Source organism: Nematostella vectensis, chromosome 15 (assembly GCF_932526225.1).
Source record: "Nematostella vectensis chromosome 15, jaNemVect1.1, whole genome shotgun sequence".
Taxonomy (NCBI): Eukaryota; Metazoa; Cnidaria; class Anthozoa; order Actiniaria; family Edwardsiidae; genus Nematostella; species Nematostella vectensis.
In genome coordinates this window covers 9,889,578-9,906,769 of record NC_064048.1, presented here as the reverse complement: position 1 = coordinate 9,906,769, position 17,192 = coordinate 9,889,578, and the positions used below count along the sequence as shown (strand labels likewise).

Below are 17,192 nucleotides of genomic sequence, written 5' to 3'. Positions count from 1 at the left end.
TTAGCCCAAACAGAGCAAATTACAAAACTGTTGTGTTAAAACTAGTCTTACCCTGTTTCATAATTATAAGAAATTTCTTTCTACAGGCTGGATTCGCTGGGACGATGAGAACTCCGATATCGATTTCCCCAACAGCGAGGGGGGATCCCTCCCTGAAGGGATCTACGGCGAAAACACTGTCATCTATTATTGTTGTGACGGCAGGGGGGACACGTCTACGCCCATTTGGCTACCGTCAGGGGGTCCTTTCTACCTGATGCCGTTCATATCCAAAACTTGTCAGTCGGTTCATCGACTTAAGGTATCGGCAAGGAGGGAACTTTTGACGTGCTTCAAGCCTTCCATAAAAAGGGGAACTATTAAAAACTAAATACAATTAAAAAAAGTCCTGTAACGTAGAGGTTTTGAGCATATATTTAACCCTATTTAGACCGGGGGGGAGGCTTTTGAGGCCCCCAGCACCTTTGATCTGTAATAATTTTTGAACTAGTAGGGAAAGAACATTGAAATTTGGTGACTTTTCCTAAAATTTATCTGGAATCAGTTTGGTGTAAATAAATTTTAGGTTTAATGACAACTAGGCAAAACGCTTTAAGTCGTTAAGATCAACGATAAATACGACGTGCTCAAGGTAAATCCATGTCATATAGGCGTTTTATGCCAAGTTTTGTAAAAACACAATAAAAATTTACATCTCTATTTTATGGGGGAGGGGTGGTGTTTTTTTTTGTCAATTTTTGACCTTCTCGAAATAGTGCTTATAGGAATATCAAAAAAAAATTCATATCCACCTGAAACCATTAATCAAACTTGATACGAATATTAAATATTGTCAAAAAGCTTCAGATTTTTCCACCCATTTTTTATTGATTAAGTTAAATAACTTTCATTAAATCCAAGATGGCGGATCCAAGATGGCGGATGCTGGTATCACATATTTAGCTAAAAATCGCTGTTTTTTTTAGCTAACATCTAAATTTGGTGACGATTCTTTGAAAATCTGGTCATAATAGCTCCAATGGTTTAAAATTTACGGTCAGAGGAAGCCCCGGAAAGCCCGGTTTGAATAATGTTAATATAAATCATAGTGATTATGAGCATTTATTTGAGCATTTATGATTTGACCCATCTTGTTATAACCTTCATCATGAAGATGAACATCTATTTGCCAATATCGTCTCATCTCTGTCAATTCACCTTTTGATCTAATACAGTCAAACTGCCTTCACAAACGCCTTCACAATTTCTCTCAGCTTCTCGATTTGAGCCAGCGCTGCCTTATGTTTGCCGCATTTTGGCGTTAGCTCGCAAAGCCAGCCGGGTAATGTAACTACGACAGTACTTGAGCCCGCGCTGCTTAATGCTCGCTACATTTTTACGTTAGCCCTTGTATTCCGACATGACTTTCTCTACTCGAAAAGCTCTATCGCTTCTACATGTCGCCTGTGTCGGTCCCTATAATAAAGTAGTGATTCTGAGCATGTGTTTCAGGCGACACTAGAGTTCCGTCACTTTGATGACGAGGATCATGCGAACAGAAACCAGTACAGTGGCGCGGTGCCTTATGGGATTACAGAAGACAAGTATAACACCCGAATATACTACTGCTACTATACGCCAGGTAGGCGTGGCCCATTTACCTTATTTGGACACTGGGCACTGATCCTCGATCCTCCTAAGAGGGTGGGGGGGGGGGGGGGGGGGGGAAGGACGACCATTCATGTACCTGTGAGCAAGAGCGTCCCCAACCCATGAATGGCTGCTGTCACTTCTCTATGATGTCTTCTTTTGTGACAGAAAACCAGGGGCCGCCCAGTCAGAGATTTCATATTATAAAAGACGAACATCTGATAACTCTTCCATAAGGATTGACTTCACTTCACACTTCACACTTTTGGTGGTCGGGAGGGATTTCCTTAGTTACGCGCCTTGCTTGAAAACAATTAAACAAGACATCCCTTATTATCTCTATTTTCAGTTAATTGCGATTCAGACGATTTTGATGACCCCTCCTGTCCCGTGTGGCTACCGTCTGAAGAGCAGGGAACAAATAAGATGATGGTATGTCCTGATAAGAATATATTAGGGCCCCCGAATGGTCCCCCGAAATTTCGATGTGCTCGCAGTTTTCGGCTAATGCTCGCATGCTCGCGCAGCTTTTTTTCGCCTAAAAATGCTCGGTCTCGCATAAAAAACGGGGTGCTCGCATCTTGGATTGAAGACGGCTAATCACGCCGCCATTTTATGCTCCCGCTCAAAGAATCCATTTCCATCGGCTAATTCAAGCAAGTAACCAATATATTTTCAATCAAATAACGCAGGTCCGTAGCCAGGGGGGGGGGGGGGGGGGGGGTTTGGACGACCCCTCCCCCCCCACCCGGCTTGAAGGTCCGCTCAGAGCAAACAAAAGTATATAACGTTTGGCTGGAGATATACCATGCACATCAATATGTCTTTAAAATAACTATAAAAATCTTTACAAGATTGATTGCCTAATGTTATAAGGCGAGTAGAGGGGTATACCGGAAATTTGGTCCTCTGAAATGAAACGAACCACCCCGCTCAAAATCCTGGCTACGGGCCTGTATCGTCAATATCATATCAGACTTTATTCGCAGATTGTTATTTAGAAGTATCCTCGCAAATAAACCGTTGTATTTTCGATGATAAACAATAACAAAGAAGTGAGTGATCCACATTCTTTAAGGACCAATAATCGCGAACTAGCCATCAACATCCATACCCCGCCTGGCCTCCGTCTACTCGATCCCAGTCCCCTCCTCCGCTAACCCCTGCCAAGTCCCTCATTGTTATACCTTTTTTCAGGAATTCAAGGCTGATAGGAACACGCCGAACCACGCGTTTGCTGTGGGGAGTGGTGTGGGGCTACTACTGATGGGCACCACCGCCTTTTGCGTCATGCTAAAGAGATTCGTCACTCGATCGACGACGGTTTATTATTATTGAAGGTTACGCCTCTATCGCCTATACCCATGACACAGCATTAGCAACGATGGCGGAAACGCAGACGGCAATGGCAGGAAAATACACCGACACTTCAAGGAGCTAATCGTGACTCTGTCTGTTCATCTCATAATTATCCTCCCAAACTGCGATGTGAAAGCTTCAAGTTTGACGGTCCAATTTCTTACTTTTTGGTTATTTTAACGCCCCGTTAAAAATATCCTTTGAGGCAAATACAAGGGAAAAATCTCAAAGGAAAACGTCTTAGTTAATGTTCTTTCAAAATTTTCAGGAGATTACAGGCTGAATGTTAATAAATATAAATTTCACACAAATATAAGATTTTTTATAGCTAAAAGAGTATACTGTGCAACATTTTATTTAAATTAGTGTAGTCTTTAACTTGAAGATATAACCAATTACCATGGCAACACGGCATGCTTATAAACTATTGCATAAAGACATTCTAATTTTAGCATGGATCTCAATATAGAAATTCATAAAATCAAATAAATGCTGGAATAGAAATAGAGGATTTAATTTTAAATTTTCTTAAAAAAATCCACTCGCTGGTGATGTTGTTTGCTCACTTAAAGCCGCATAGTCAGACCAGTTAGTTTGGGAGGGCCGACCAAAACCTCAAACCACAAAATAATCTATTAGAATCCGCGCTATTTAATAGGTCATCCACTCTAAATTATCAGACACACTGCTTTTACAATTTTGAAATTTTTTTATGTGTTTTCCGTTAAAAATCATCGGAGATTTTTACGACCTGCGAAGTACACTGGTGACAATGCGGCTTTAAAGATGACCACTGTGTTATCCAATGCAAACTACTCCCTACCATTTGTTTTTCTTCAGAAGCAAATCACAAAATGGCAAGTCCTGTCTTATGACAACACAGGCGCCCAAAGTTCAGTGGTCTTCTCGTATGAAGCGCTTCGATACTAAAGTTTACATTTGCATAGAAACTTTTTTTAAAAAAAATAAAAGAATTGCTAGTGGATTTTGGTGTAAAATGAAGGCTTAAGTATCTGCGTCTTTTTCTTTTGCCATTTGAGCAGTTTTGGGAGTTCAGAGAAGGATCCGCCTCCGGGGGTCGGGGTATTGGCGGACCCTCCTCTGAACTCCCAAAACAGCTGAAATGGGAAAAAACGACACAAGAGACTTCTTGTACGACTTCAGCCTTTATTATACACCAAAATCCACTACCAATTCTTTTATTTTTTTAATACGTTTTTATGTCCATATAAACCTTAGTATCGAAGCGCTTTCATACGAGAACACCACTGAACTTGGGGCGCCTGTGATGACTGCATGAATGCCCATTGCATCAGTTACCAAGGAAACCGCCCTTTTGCGGAAAAATTCTCTCTCTCGGGCTCTGATTCTAAGTGACGTACACAAGACGCTTTTAGAATATAAAATTCCTTACCAATATGGGAAGCGACAACTTTTAGACGGTACCTGTAATTGTAATTCACAAATATCTTATAAACGTTATGAAAACATACCATGCGAAAGCTGCCTTATTTACCCTAGTTGTGACTGGTATTATAATATCGTGTAAACTATTACTCCAATCCACGGGCAGAACTCAGTTAAGCGGAGATGACAATTATTCTAACATTAGAAAAGATTACATAGTAAGCAAGGACGAGGGAAAGAAAAAAGTGTACGAAGGCGTAAATGAAGAAGAGAACAAGACGAACAAGGAAAAGGTACGAGATTTGAGCAGATTTGAAGATCAACTAAGGAAACAATCGCTTATGAGAACTGTTGGAAAGGTTAACGGAGCTGTTGAACGTCAAAAGGAGTTTGGAAATGCTGTTGAAGAAACAAACGGACATGTGAATACTTTTAAAAGACTGAATAGAAACAAAAAGCGTCCGAACGCCATTATTGGTCAACTTGGTGGAAACAAAGGACATGTGAACGCTTTTGATGAGCAACTTGGTAGAAATGACGAACGTGTAAACGTTGTTGATGGTCAACTTGGAGGAATAAACGGACATGTGAACGCTTTTGATGAGCAACTTGGTAGAAATGACGAACGTGTAAACGTTGTTGATGGTCAACTTGGAGGAATAAACGGACATGCGAACGCTTTTGATGGGCAACTTGGTAGAAATAGCGAACGTGTAAACGCTGTTAATGGTCAACTTGGTGGATATTATAACCTTGTAGACGACGTCAACCGGCAACTTGGTAGGGACAACAAGTATGTGAGCAAAATAAATGGACAACTTAGTAAAAGTAGAAATAACGTGGACCATTTGAGTGTTTCCAGCGATAGACGCTTGTCTCGTGCTATAAACGAAAGTTGTACAATTAACGTGTTGTGTTTTGGGGACTCTTTGACTACCGGTAATACAGACTCCCCGATATACCACCCTTATACAACCAGACTGCAAGAATTACTCGACAAAAATACTGATCTAAGTGAAAGAAAAGTCCATGTTTGCGTTCATAACTTTGGCATAGACGGAGAGACAGTCCACTGGGGCATGAAATACCGACTACCCAGCCTACTAAAAGAATCGTACTTTGACTGGGTGGTGATACTTGGTGGGGCAAACGATTTAGCGGTTCTTTACACCCAGAAGAAGAATCCCCCTATGAACAAGCGCGATCCACTTCCGGAGGACACTATTTCAAAAGACTTGAAGTACCTACACAAGCTTGCATTGAACGCGGGCTCAAGGACTGTCGCGGTTACTATACCCGGCAGGCTTTGCGAGTTGACGCCAAACTGTAGCGAACATAAGGTAGCGCGGGCTCAAATCAACGAGAAGCTGAGAGAACTTGTGAACGCGTCGAATGGAAAGGTAGTTTTAGTCGATTTGGACAAAAAATTGAGTTTACCAGAGATGAGACGATATTGGCAAATAGATGTTCATTATAATGACAAAGGTTATACGAAGATGGGTCAGATCATATATGGCGCATTGATGGATAAAATTCTCTTAAAATTAACACCACACACAGGGGCATATCCAGGAGTTCCGAGGGGGGGGGCCTAGTCAAGGGTTTCAAGTTAGGGGGGCCGGGTTCATTGTTCTTCCCAGGATTTCATTATACTTCTTGTTATTTAAAAGCAAAACATCCGAAAATAGAGGGGGTGGGGGTGGGGGGCGCCCCTGGCACAGTGTTGCGGTCTGACATATCAATCATATAAATGCTAATACACTCTTTATTTATAAGAACCTTTTTTATAAGAGCGTCCAGGCTGAGATTTCATCAGATTTTAAGAACATGCTAAGAAGATACCGAGGCTCAGATAAGAGCAACATTAGTCTAATGTGTTCTAAAATGTATTGTTAAAATGTGTTCATTTATAACAACCTTATTATGTTGCTATTGATCATTTGTGTAATTATCCTCCTAATAGCACCAATAATTAATTGGGTACTATATTTTATAAGCACTAAAATTTTTATCAGCCTTAAAATACTCCAAAAAAAGAACGGCCCAGCCTCAACTGAAAATTAGACGTTCTTATAAAAAAAATGTATAGCACTCAAGGCGAGTGTTAAAGGTCTATTACAGAGTTTATATGAGGCCCGTACCCAGGGGAGGAGGGTGCACCCCCCCCCCCCTCTCGCACAACGGTCGAAGGTCTACTTTCGGTTCTCTATAGACGTTTTGTAGACAAAACTATAAGGCATAAGCTTGATCACTCTAGTATGTAGTCAAATACGACAATAAACGTCCCGTGCAGATACTGCAAATACTTAAAAAATCACTTTTATTATTTTTTTTATCGCGGGTGGTCAGATTTTGATAAGAGAACTCCCCTCCCCCCCCCCCCCCCAGGAAAACTTAGGCTCACTTTTTCGGGCATGTTAAGTGAATCAGTGAGGTAAGATGTGCTCGACGGTCTTTTGGACCACAATTCAGGAAAAGTGAAAATGTGTTTTTTTTTTAGTTATTCTTATCATAAGGTAATTTTGTATTCCAAAATATTTCAGTTTTTAAATTAAGTCATTTTTTATCGTTTGAGGATTGGTTAATCGATTAAGCCATCATTCTGTATAAGACAGTAAACAGTTGATACTTCTTTTTGGTTTCAAATTGGAAAGCAATGGACCGCTAGGCAATGTTCCCCCGTTCTTAGATTGCATATCAACATTCACAAATTCAATATTCTCACATGTGTAAATGAGTGTATGTACAAAAGATACACAATCGGCTAACTTGAGGTTGCAACTTAACTTGAATATTCTACGTGACATTGCATAATGCTAGGTGGTGGCGAAGTTTAGTGACGAACTCGTTATATGTAAATATGCGCGGCGCGCGATCATCCATCCAATCGAATGCCTGGCTACGCGCACCACTAGAACTATTAAAGTGGAAAGCATGTTCGATGGCTGACGTTGGGCATATCGCGCTACCCGGGATACGTGGGAGTGGAATTTCCACAACCCTTTCGCGGAACTGAATAGTTTTACTCCAGTGAATGGTTACCAGGGCGCCCCATGGTTGGATGGTGATGTCAGCTTTCGTGAGCTGTTTGTCCGCGTCGAAGCGCGTGGCAGATGTCGGCAACAAGTGGGACTTGCGAAACATGCCATTAAAGGCTGCTAGACATATCGCCCAGAAAGAAGCGTCTAGGCTCGACCTATGGTTTAGAGTTGCGAATATGTGATGTAAAAGGGCAGTAGTAATAGGTTGTTTCTGATTCGGGGGAGACCCCTTCGCGCGCTTAATGCCTGTCAATAAAGCTTGCAGCGGCCAATTATTCACCAGCGGATTAGGTAATCCGGATTCTTTGTGGAGAATGCCAATAATATTTAGGTAACTACGGATCGATGCCGGTTTAAGCGATCTCGCAAGAAAAGCTGCATACAGGAGCAAGTGCCGTTGTTGTAGGGGTACGGGGCTAAAGCCCATGAAAGAGCAAAATCTTAAAAAAAAGTTGCTCTGTGTGTTTTATACGTAGCCTTGGTCGATTCCGCAAATGTGTGTTGGCGGAAATTAATCACGTCGCGCGCTCAAGCTCGGCGGCAATCTCCGGCTGACGTACACCTGGAAGAGACGAGACGCAGGCTATAAGGAGACATGTGCGCTAGGAGTGGTATATTATCCACATCTCCGTTCGGAAAAAGCGCGCAAAGCGTGGAATAGAAGTAGAGGAGATGCGAAGGTGTGTGTAGCCTACTAACCGCGTCTGCCACCGCGTTACACCCCCCTTCGATGTAAACCGCTGTTAAATGAAAGTTATACATCGCTGATAACCAGAACACCTCGCGCAATTCCTGCATTATAGCTCTGTTAGCTGTCGATCCTTTGTTAATTATCGCGCAAGCCGCTTGATTGTCAGTATGAATTATGACCCGTTGGTTTGACCATGCGTGTGCCCAACGTTTGCCCGCTAAAGTTATCGCTAACGTTTCCTTGTGATTGATATGCAGTGTATCCCATTCCGGGCTGTCTAAGGGGAAACAGTGATAGTACCAATCCCCTCGAAAATACCCCCCCCCCCCCCCCCCCCCGCCGCCAGAGGGCACGCATCCGTGTGCACATCTACCGTGGGGACTGCTCCTAGGAACAGCCGTTTGCCATTGAAGACCTTTAAGAATTCAACCCACCAATTAAGATCGCGGCGGAACTCATAATCGAGCCAATATTTACCCGTTGGGCCCAGGTCATTCATTGTGTCAATAATGCGGCGTAAAAAGGTGCGACCACCATATACAACACGACAGGCCCAATTCAATTTGCCTGTTAAACGTTGCAGTTGTTTTTTGTTCGCTTTGCGCTTCTTCTGGAATCCAATTACCAGATTATTAAGTTCGCGCAGCTTTTCCTGAGGTAGTTCCATAGAGCATTCGACCGTGTCTAATTGGATGCCAAGAAAGGTTAAACGTTGTGTAGGTGGAACTAGCTTACGTGCGCTTAGAGTAAACCCGAGATCCGACAACAGCGATGTCAGTGTTTCGTAAGCTAAGTTGCATTGTTCAAACGTGTCTCTGGCTACGAGAAAGTCGTCTAAATATACCACTATGTCTCGGAATCCCCGGCGGTGCATCATGCGGCGGATAGATTGTGTTATGCGTTTAAATATGCTGGGCGAACTTTTTGCTCCAGAAGGCAGACGTGTGTCGTAAAAATATGTATAATCGGTATCCCTGGAGAATTTCCATTTACACCCAGTCGCGCGGTGGTTGTCAGGGTGAATAGGTATGGACCGATAAGCGTGCTGACAACCCTCTTCATAGTCTATTCCTTATTCGGATAAAGTCGTAAAACGAAATCGGACGTTGGGAGATTCCATCTCCTTATTCGCGAAAACTAACTTGAATAAGGAGCAGTCCCCTATTCGTGTCTCTGCACTAATCTATTTGTTTTGTCAGAGCCATATCTAGTAGCCAAGGTGTTAATTGACAACAAGCACTATCTGTCAAATTGTGGTTTTGTTAGCAAGGTCAAATTCACACGACATACGTACGTAGTCAAGTAAAGCGCACGAGATAGTTTATTAGGAAAAAATTGCGTAGCAGCCCTTAGGCTGAATTAGGCATTTACAAAACAATAGATACTATATTACAACTATAATAAATTTAACTATATACAGTAATAAATATAAAATATAAAAATTTAAAAACGTGATAAAGTTCATCCTATATATAATTAATCATAATCCATAAAAAAACATATATACTCTCCATTTAAGATTTGTTGGCCATCGAGAATGTAAAAGAATTCATGGCTCTGTTTGTTTTAAGGCGGGGCAAGGCAAAGGGCCGGTTTTTCCTAAGGTTATGGCTTGAAACGTTTGATGGAGGCAGCAAGCTCTTTAGTTTATGATTCGGATCAGAGACTATTTCGTCGAAGAGGTTGCTGCAAATTATGCCGTGGTGCACTTCTAATGGTGTTATGCCCAACAAATCACAAGCACCATCGTAGCTCGTACGGGGCAAAATTATAGATAGCGCCCTTTTCTCGATACGTACGAGCTCATTTTTTAGGTACTGCGGCAGGGCGTTATGAAAAACCGGCACTGCATAGTCGACGGCCGAACGAATGCAAGCTTTGTAAATTAAAGATAAGTCTGAGGGAGGTAGCCGAGCCCTTTTTAGTTGGATTAAAAAGTATAGCTTTTTGCTCGATTTCTTGACTACCTCGTTCACATGAGCGTTCCACGACAAGTTATCGCTTATTGTGAGCCCTAATAATTTCGTGCTTTTAACGACCTCAAGCTTCTTTCCCTCGATGGTAATGGCATCGAAAGGTCGAGGCGAGCGCGCAAACGAAATTCTCACCCCTTTGCATTTATCGGGATTAAGGACTACTCTATTGTCGTGGGACCACTCAATGATGTCGTTGACCAACCCCTGAGCGCTGCTTAATTCCCCTTTCAATACCACTTCGGAGACCGTGGTGTCGTCTACGTACTTCCATAAGTGTGGGGAATTACATTCTAGATCATTGATAAATAAAACAAATAACCACGGGCCTAGCTTGGTACCCTGTGGTACCCCGGAGGGGACTGGACCCCACTCGGAGTAGCAGCCCTTGGCTAGCTTAATTCGTTGGAATCTATTGGAAAGAAAATCAATGATCCAGTTAACAACGCTACGGGGGATGGCCAACCTACTCAGCTTATCTACGAGAATACTATGATCAATAAAATCAAAGGCTTTGCGATAGTCAAACAACAAAGTTCTTACTGTTGCTCCATTCCCGTCAGTCCCGAGAGCCCAAGCATGCAGCATGCTTATAAGCGCCATGGTGGTAGAAGACTTTGGGATCGCCCCGTATTGGTCTTGGCCAATCACCTCAAGGACCGCTGGCTTGACAAAGTCCGTGACCACGAATTCCTCTGCCACCTTAGACACGCACGGTGTTAGTGAAATAGGTCTTAGGTCTTTTCTGAGATCCAACACAGGTTTCGTTTTTGGAAGAGGTGGGACATCAGCCATTTTCCAGATGGGTGGCAGTCGCTGATCTTTAAAGGATGCGTTTAGGATTTGTGTAATCGGTTGGGCCATGATATCGGAAAACTCTTTCAGAAGCCAGCTCGGCACATTGTCGGGGCCCGAGGCCTTTCGTGGGTGGAGTTTAGATAACACCTTTTGCACGCGATCCTCGGTAACACTAAGGAACACGGGCTCATCCTCCAGGGGAAAGCGCTCGAGCGGCTCGTTCACCCGGTAAACCTCCAAAGGCTCTAAAAAGGCTGAGTTGATTCTGTTTGCCTGATCTTGCATAGGGAGTTCGGAAAAATTCTCGATGTTTATTTGAGTAGTCAAGTCCCCATTTGTTACTTTGGCGCCACAGAGCCGCTTAACCTCATCCCACCATTTCTTTGGGTTTTCGCCCTTCAGTTGTTTCACCTTCGAATCGTAAAACCGGCTTCTGCAGACCTTCCTCTCCCTATTCACCATGTTTCTGAAGAACTTGAATTGAACTGACTCGGGGCCGTGATTTTTAAAGGCCTCTTGTCTCTTGCGTATGATGGATTTAAGACCTGGCGTCATCCATGGTGCGTCGGCTGCACAAATGTGGTACTCTTTCTCGGGCATGATGATGTCAAGCCCAGTACTCACCACTTCAATAAATGTATTCCACATTTGATCGCAGTCCGATAGAGGGGCGAATAACAAGGACCAATCAATGCTGATCAGATATCTTCCGAGTGCAGCCTTGGAACTGGTGCGCAGGTCCCGCTTTATGATAGTTTTCTTGCGGTTGTTGTTTTGTTTCTTGTCTATTGCAGCAGCTAGCACCGTGTTGTGGTCCGACAGACCAAAAGGTGGAAAGGCCTGTGGCGCGGCGTAATGATCGTGCATGTTAGTAAGAATCAAATCCAAGGTTGCATCTTTCCGCGTTGGCACCTTAACAATTTGCTTCAGGCAAAAGTGTCTTAGCAGGCCGCTTACGTCCAGACGGTTGAAATCGCCAGTAAGCAGTATGCCAGAGTTGGGGAACTTTGACTCCACGAGCGCGAGGGACTGGAACAGATGCTCCCGCAGTGACTGGTCGTCTGCGCTGGGTGGGTGATATATTGCAGCGGCAATAATACAGTGGAAACCTCGAGGAAGGCGATTGGGTCTTAAATGCAGCCACAAACTCTCATGATCTTCACAGCAGTTCAGCTCTTTTAGATGTTCGAATCTACAGCCATCTTTGATATACGCGCACACTCCACCATGCATCTGTTCCATCCGATCACGGCGTACCACACTAAAGTCAGGAATATTAATGACTCCGTCGGACACGCTTTCTTTTAACCAAGTTTCGGTAATAAAAACAAGGTCGGCTTCTTTGCGCAAAACGAATTCTTTTACTTCATCGATTTTTGGAGCAAGTGACATAACGTTAGAGACAATCACATTTGGAACTTTGGCGCGTAAATGTCTCCGAGTAGGTCCGGTTTCGGTTTCTCCAATGTTGTTTTTGTCGCTGGGCTGGGTGTCACATTGAATATTTAATAAGTTCTGGTTCGGAGTATGCAAATTGATCCCTTCATTGAGGTTGGAAATATCGGGAACCGAATGCATTTCTGCCAAGCCAGGAACTGCACTTCCCTCTCTGCGACTAGTAGAAACCGAAGTAGGTCTTTGCTTCCGTTGTCCAGCCCGTTTGCTCCGACGAGTAGGACGAAAACGTGATATCTGTAGCTCGTTTAGAGTATCCCACAGGTTACGGCTGAGTGGTTTCGCCTTGGCTGATGTAAAAACTGCTTTTAAAGCTTCCCTGGTGTAGAATAAGGCCATTTCCAATCAATGAAGAGTAAAACACATGTAGGGAACTGTGTAGGTCTGATGGTGGTACGGATTTGGTCGTAAACTGCTTGGTTAGAATGAACTTTATGGACAGTCGAAATTTTGCATGCAGCCGGTTAGGCGCACAACAACAGGGCGCGAATATACTCCTCTAAACAAATTGTGAGAAAATACTAACAATCCTCTTTAAAGTAGATTCCTTATTCGAATAGATATTTAAAAAGAAATCAGGCGTTATGAAATACCATTTCCTTTTTCGAGAAATGTTTAGAAAATACTAAAGAACCCTCTCTTTAGTCTATTCCTTATTCGGATAAGTAGTAAAACGAAATAGGACGTTGGGAGATTCCATTTACTTATTCGAGAAATGTTTAGAAAGTACTAAAGAACCCTCTCTTTAGTCTATTCCTCATTCGGATAAGTCGTAAAACGAAATCGGACGTTGGGAGATTCCATTTATTTATTCGAGTAATGTTTAGAAAACATTAACGACCCTATTTTTAGTCTATTTCTTAATCGGATAAGTAGTTAAAACGAAACCAGGCGTTATAAAATACAATTTCCTTATTCGAGAAATGTTTAGAAAGTACTAAAGAACCCTCTCTTTAGTCTATTTATTATTCGGATAAGTCGTAAAACGAAATCGGACGTTGGGAGATTCCATTTACTTTTTCGAGAAATGTTTAGAAAATACTAAAGAACCCTCTCTTTAGTCTATTCCTTATTCGGATAAGTAGTTAAAACGAGATAGGGAGTTATGAAATACAATTTCCTTTTTCGAGAACTCTTTCGAAAGGAGTAGTTAAAATGAAATCGGGAGTTATGAAATTTCCTTTCCTTTATTGAGAAATGATGAGCAAACACTGACAATCCTCTTCATAGTTTATTCCTTATTCGGATAAGTAGTTAAAACGAAATCAGGCGTTATGAAATAACATTTCCTTTTTCGGGAACTCTTTAGAAAGGAGTCGTAAAAGCGAATCGGGAGTTATGAAATTTCATTTCCTTTATTGAGAAATGATGAGCAAACACTAAGAACCCTCTCTTTAGTCTATTCCTTATTCGGATAAGTAGGTAAAACGAAATCGGAAGTTGGGAGATTCCATTTATTCATTCGAGAAATGTTTAGAAAACATAAAAAACCCTCTTTTTAGTCTATTCCTTATTCGGATAAGTAGTTAAAACGAGATAGGGAGTTATGAAATACCATTTCCTTTTTCGAGAACTCTTTCGAAAGGAGTCGTTAAAGCGAAATCGGGCGTTATGAAATTTCATGTCCTTTATTGAGAAATGATGAGCAAACACTGACAACCCTCTTCATAGTCTATTCCTTATTCGGATAAAGTCGTAAAACGAAATCGGACGTTGGGAGATTCCATCTCCTTATTCGCGAAAACTAACTTGAATAAGGAGCAGTCCCCTATTCGTGTCTCTGCACTAATCTATTTGTTTTGTCAGAGCCATATCTAGTAGCCAAGGTGTTAATTGACAACAAGCACTATCTGTCAAATTGTGGTTTTGTTAGCAAGGTCAAATTCACACGACATACGTACGTAGTCAACAGGTCAAGTAAAGCGCGAATATACTCCTCTAAACAAATTGTGAGAAAATACTAACAATCCTCTTTAAAGTAGATTCCTTATTCGAATAGATATTTAAAAAGAAATCAGGCGTTATGAAATACCATTTCCTTTTTCGAGAAATGTTTAGAAAATACTAAAGAACCCTCTCTTTAGTCTATTCCTTATTTGGATAAGTAGTAAAACGAAATCGGACGTTGGGAGATTCCATTTACTTATTCGAGAAATGTTTAGAAAGTACTAAAGAACCCTCTCTTTAGTCTATTCCTCATTCGGATAAGTCGTAAAACGAAATCGGACGTTGGGAGATTCCATTTACTTTTTCGAGAAATGTTTAGAAAATACTAAAGAACCCTCTCTTTAGTCTATTCCTTATTCGGATAAGTAGTTAAAACGAGATAGGGAGTTATGAAATACAATTTCCTTTTTCGAGAACTCTTTCGAAAGGAGTAGTTAAAATGAAATCGGGAGTTATGAAATTTCCTTTCCTTTATTGAGAAATGATGAGCAAACACTGACAATCCTCTTCATAGTTTATTCCTTATTCGGATAAGTAGTTAAAACGAAATCAGGCGTTATGAAATAATTTCCTTTTTCGGGAACTCTTTAGAAAGGTGTCGTAAAAGCGAATCGGGAGTTATGAAATCTCATTTCCTTTATTGAGAAATGATGAGCAAACACTAAGAACCCTCTCTTTAGTCTATTCCTTATTCGGATAAGTAGGTAAAACGAAATCGGAAGTTGGGAGATTCCATTTATTTATTCGAGAAATGTTTAGAAAACAAAAAAAACCCTCTTTTTAGTCTATTCCTTATTCGGATAAGTAGTTAAAACGAGATAGGGAGTTATGAAATACCATTTCCTTTTTCGAGAACTCTTTCGAAAGGAGTCGTTAAAGCGAAATCGGGCGTTATGAAATTTCATGTCCTTTATTGAGAAATGATGAGCAAACACTGACAACCCTCTTCATAGTCTATTCCTTATTCGGATAAGTAGTTAAAACGAGATAGGGAGTTATGAAATACCATTTCCTTTTTCGAGAACTCTTTCGAAAGGAGTCGTTAAAGCGAAATCGGGCGTTATGAAATTTCATGTCCTTTATTGAGAAATGATGAGCAAACACTGACAACCCTCTTCATAGTCTATTCCTTATTCGGATAAAGTCGTAAAACGAAATCGGACGTTGGGAGATTCCATCTCCTTATTCGCGAAAACTAACTTGAATAAGGAGCAGTCCCCTATTCGTGTCTCTGCACTAATCTATTTGTTTTGTCAGAGCCATATCTAGTAGCCAAGGTGTTAATTGACAACAAGCACTATCTGTCAAATTGTGGTTTTGTTAGCAAGGTCAAATTCACACGACATACGTACGTAGTCAACAGGTCAAGTAAAGCGCGAATATACTCCTCTAAACAAATTGTGAGAAAATACTAACAATCCTCTTTAAAGTAGATTCCTTATTCGAATAGATATTTAAAAAGAAATCAGGCGTTATGAAATACCATTTCCTTTTTCGAGAAATGTTTAGAAAATACTAAAGAACCCTCTCTTTAGTCTATTCCTTATTTGGATAAGTAGTAAAACGAAATCGGACGTTGGGAGATTCCATTTACTTATTCGAGAAATGTTTAGAAAGTACTAAAGAACCCTCTCTTTAGTCTATTCCTCATTCGGATAAGTCGTAAAACGAAATCGGACGTTGGGAGATTCCATTTACTTTTTCGAGAAATGTTTAGAAAATACTAAAGAACCCTCTCTTTAGTCTATTCCTTATTCGGATAAGTAGTTAAAACGAGATAGGGAGTTATGAAATACAATTTCCTTTTTCGAGAACTCTTTCGAAAGGAGTAGTTAAAATGAAATCGGGAGTTATGAAATTTCCTTTCCTTTATTGAGAAATGATGAGCAAACACTGACAATCCTCTTCATAGTTTATTCCTTATTCGGATAAGTAGTTAAAACGAAATCAGGCGTTATGAAATAACATTTCCTTTTTCGGGAACTCTTTAGAAAGGTGTCGTAAAAGCGAATCGGGAGTTATGAAATCTCATTTCCTTTATTGAGAAATGATGAGCAAACACTAAGAACCCTCTCTTTAGTCTATTCCTTATTCGGATAAGTAGGTAAAACGAAATCGGAAGTTGGGAGATTCCATTTATTTATTCGAGAAATGTTTAGAAAACAAAAAAAACCCTCTTTTTAGTCTATTCCTTATTCGGATAAGTAGTTAAAACGAGATAGGGAGTTATGAAATACCATTTCCTTTTTCGAGAACTCTTTCGAAAGGAGTCGTTAAAGCGAAATCGGGCGTTATGAAATTTCATGTCCTTTATTGAGAAATGATGAGCAAACACTGACAACCCTCTTCATAGTCTATTCCTTATTCGGATAAAGTCGTAAAACGAAATCGGACGTTGGGAGATTCCATCTCCTTATTCGCGAAAACTAACTTAAATAAGGAGCAGTCCCCTATTCGTGTCTCTGCACTAATCTATTTGTTTTGTCAGAGCCATATCTAGTAGCCAAGGTGTTAATTGACAACAAGCACTATCTGTCAAATTGTGGTTTTGTTAGCAAGGTCAAATTCACACGACATACGTACGTAGTCAAGTAAAGCGCGAATATACTCCTCTAAACAAATTGTGAGAAAATACTAACAATCCTCTTTAAAGTAGATTCCTTATTCGAATAGATATTTAAAAAGAAATCAGGCGTTATGAAATACCATTTCCTTTTTCGAGAAATGTTTAGAAAATACTAAAGAACCCTCTCTTTAGTCTATTCCTTATTTGGATAAGTAGTAAAACGAAATCGGACGTTGGGAGATTCCATTTACTTATTCGAGAAATGTTTAGAAAGTACTAAAGAACCCTCTCTTTAGTCTATTCCTCATTCGGATAAGTCGTAAAAC

The 17,192-nt window shown here is 41.0% G+C and overlaps 2 protein-coding genes across 2 annotated transcripts in view; one reads left to right on the top strand and one right to left on the bottom strand.

The window, feature by feature from the left end:
• LOC5514562 overlaps window positions 1-3,299 on the top strand; it is a 47,784-nt gene extending 44,485 nt beyond the window's left edge. Inside the window, exons 7-10 of the mRNA XM_048722675.1 lie at window positions 87-301; window positions 1,492-1,621; window positions 1,979-2,061; window positions 2,827-3,299. Coding sequence (XP_048578632.1) covers window positions 87-301; window positions 1,492-1,621; window positions 1,979-2,061; window positions 2,827-2,967 — 569 coding nt within the window. The 3' untranslated portion in view covers window positions 2,968-3,299. The remainder of the gene's footprint in view (window positions 1-86; window positions 302-1,491; window positions 1,622-1,978; window positions 2,062-2,826) is intronic.
• Window positions 3,300-9,641: 6,342 nt separating this feature from the next.
• Window positions 9,642-12,692, bottom strand: LOC5501659 (RNA-directed DNA polymerase from mobile element jockey). Its single transcript, XM_001622872.3, has one exon. The coding sequence runs from the start codon at window positions 12,690-12,692 to the stop codon at window positions 9,642-9,644; it is 3,051 nt and encodes a 1,016-aa protein (XP_001622922.3).
• Between the last annotated feature and the right edge of the window lie 4,500 nt (window positions 12,693-17,192).

Excerpts from the sequence above, each read along its gene's own strand:
- LOC5501659 (XM_001622872.3), bottom strand. The coding sequence starts at position 12,692 with ATGGCCTTATTCTACACCAGGGAAGCTTTAAAAGCAGTTTTTACATCA.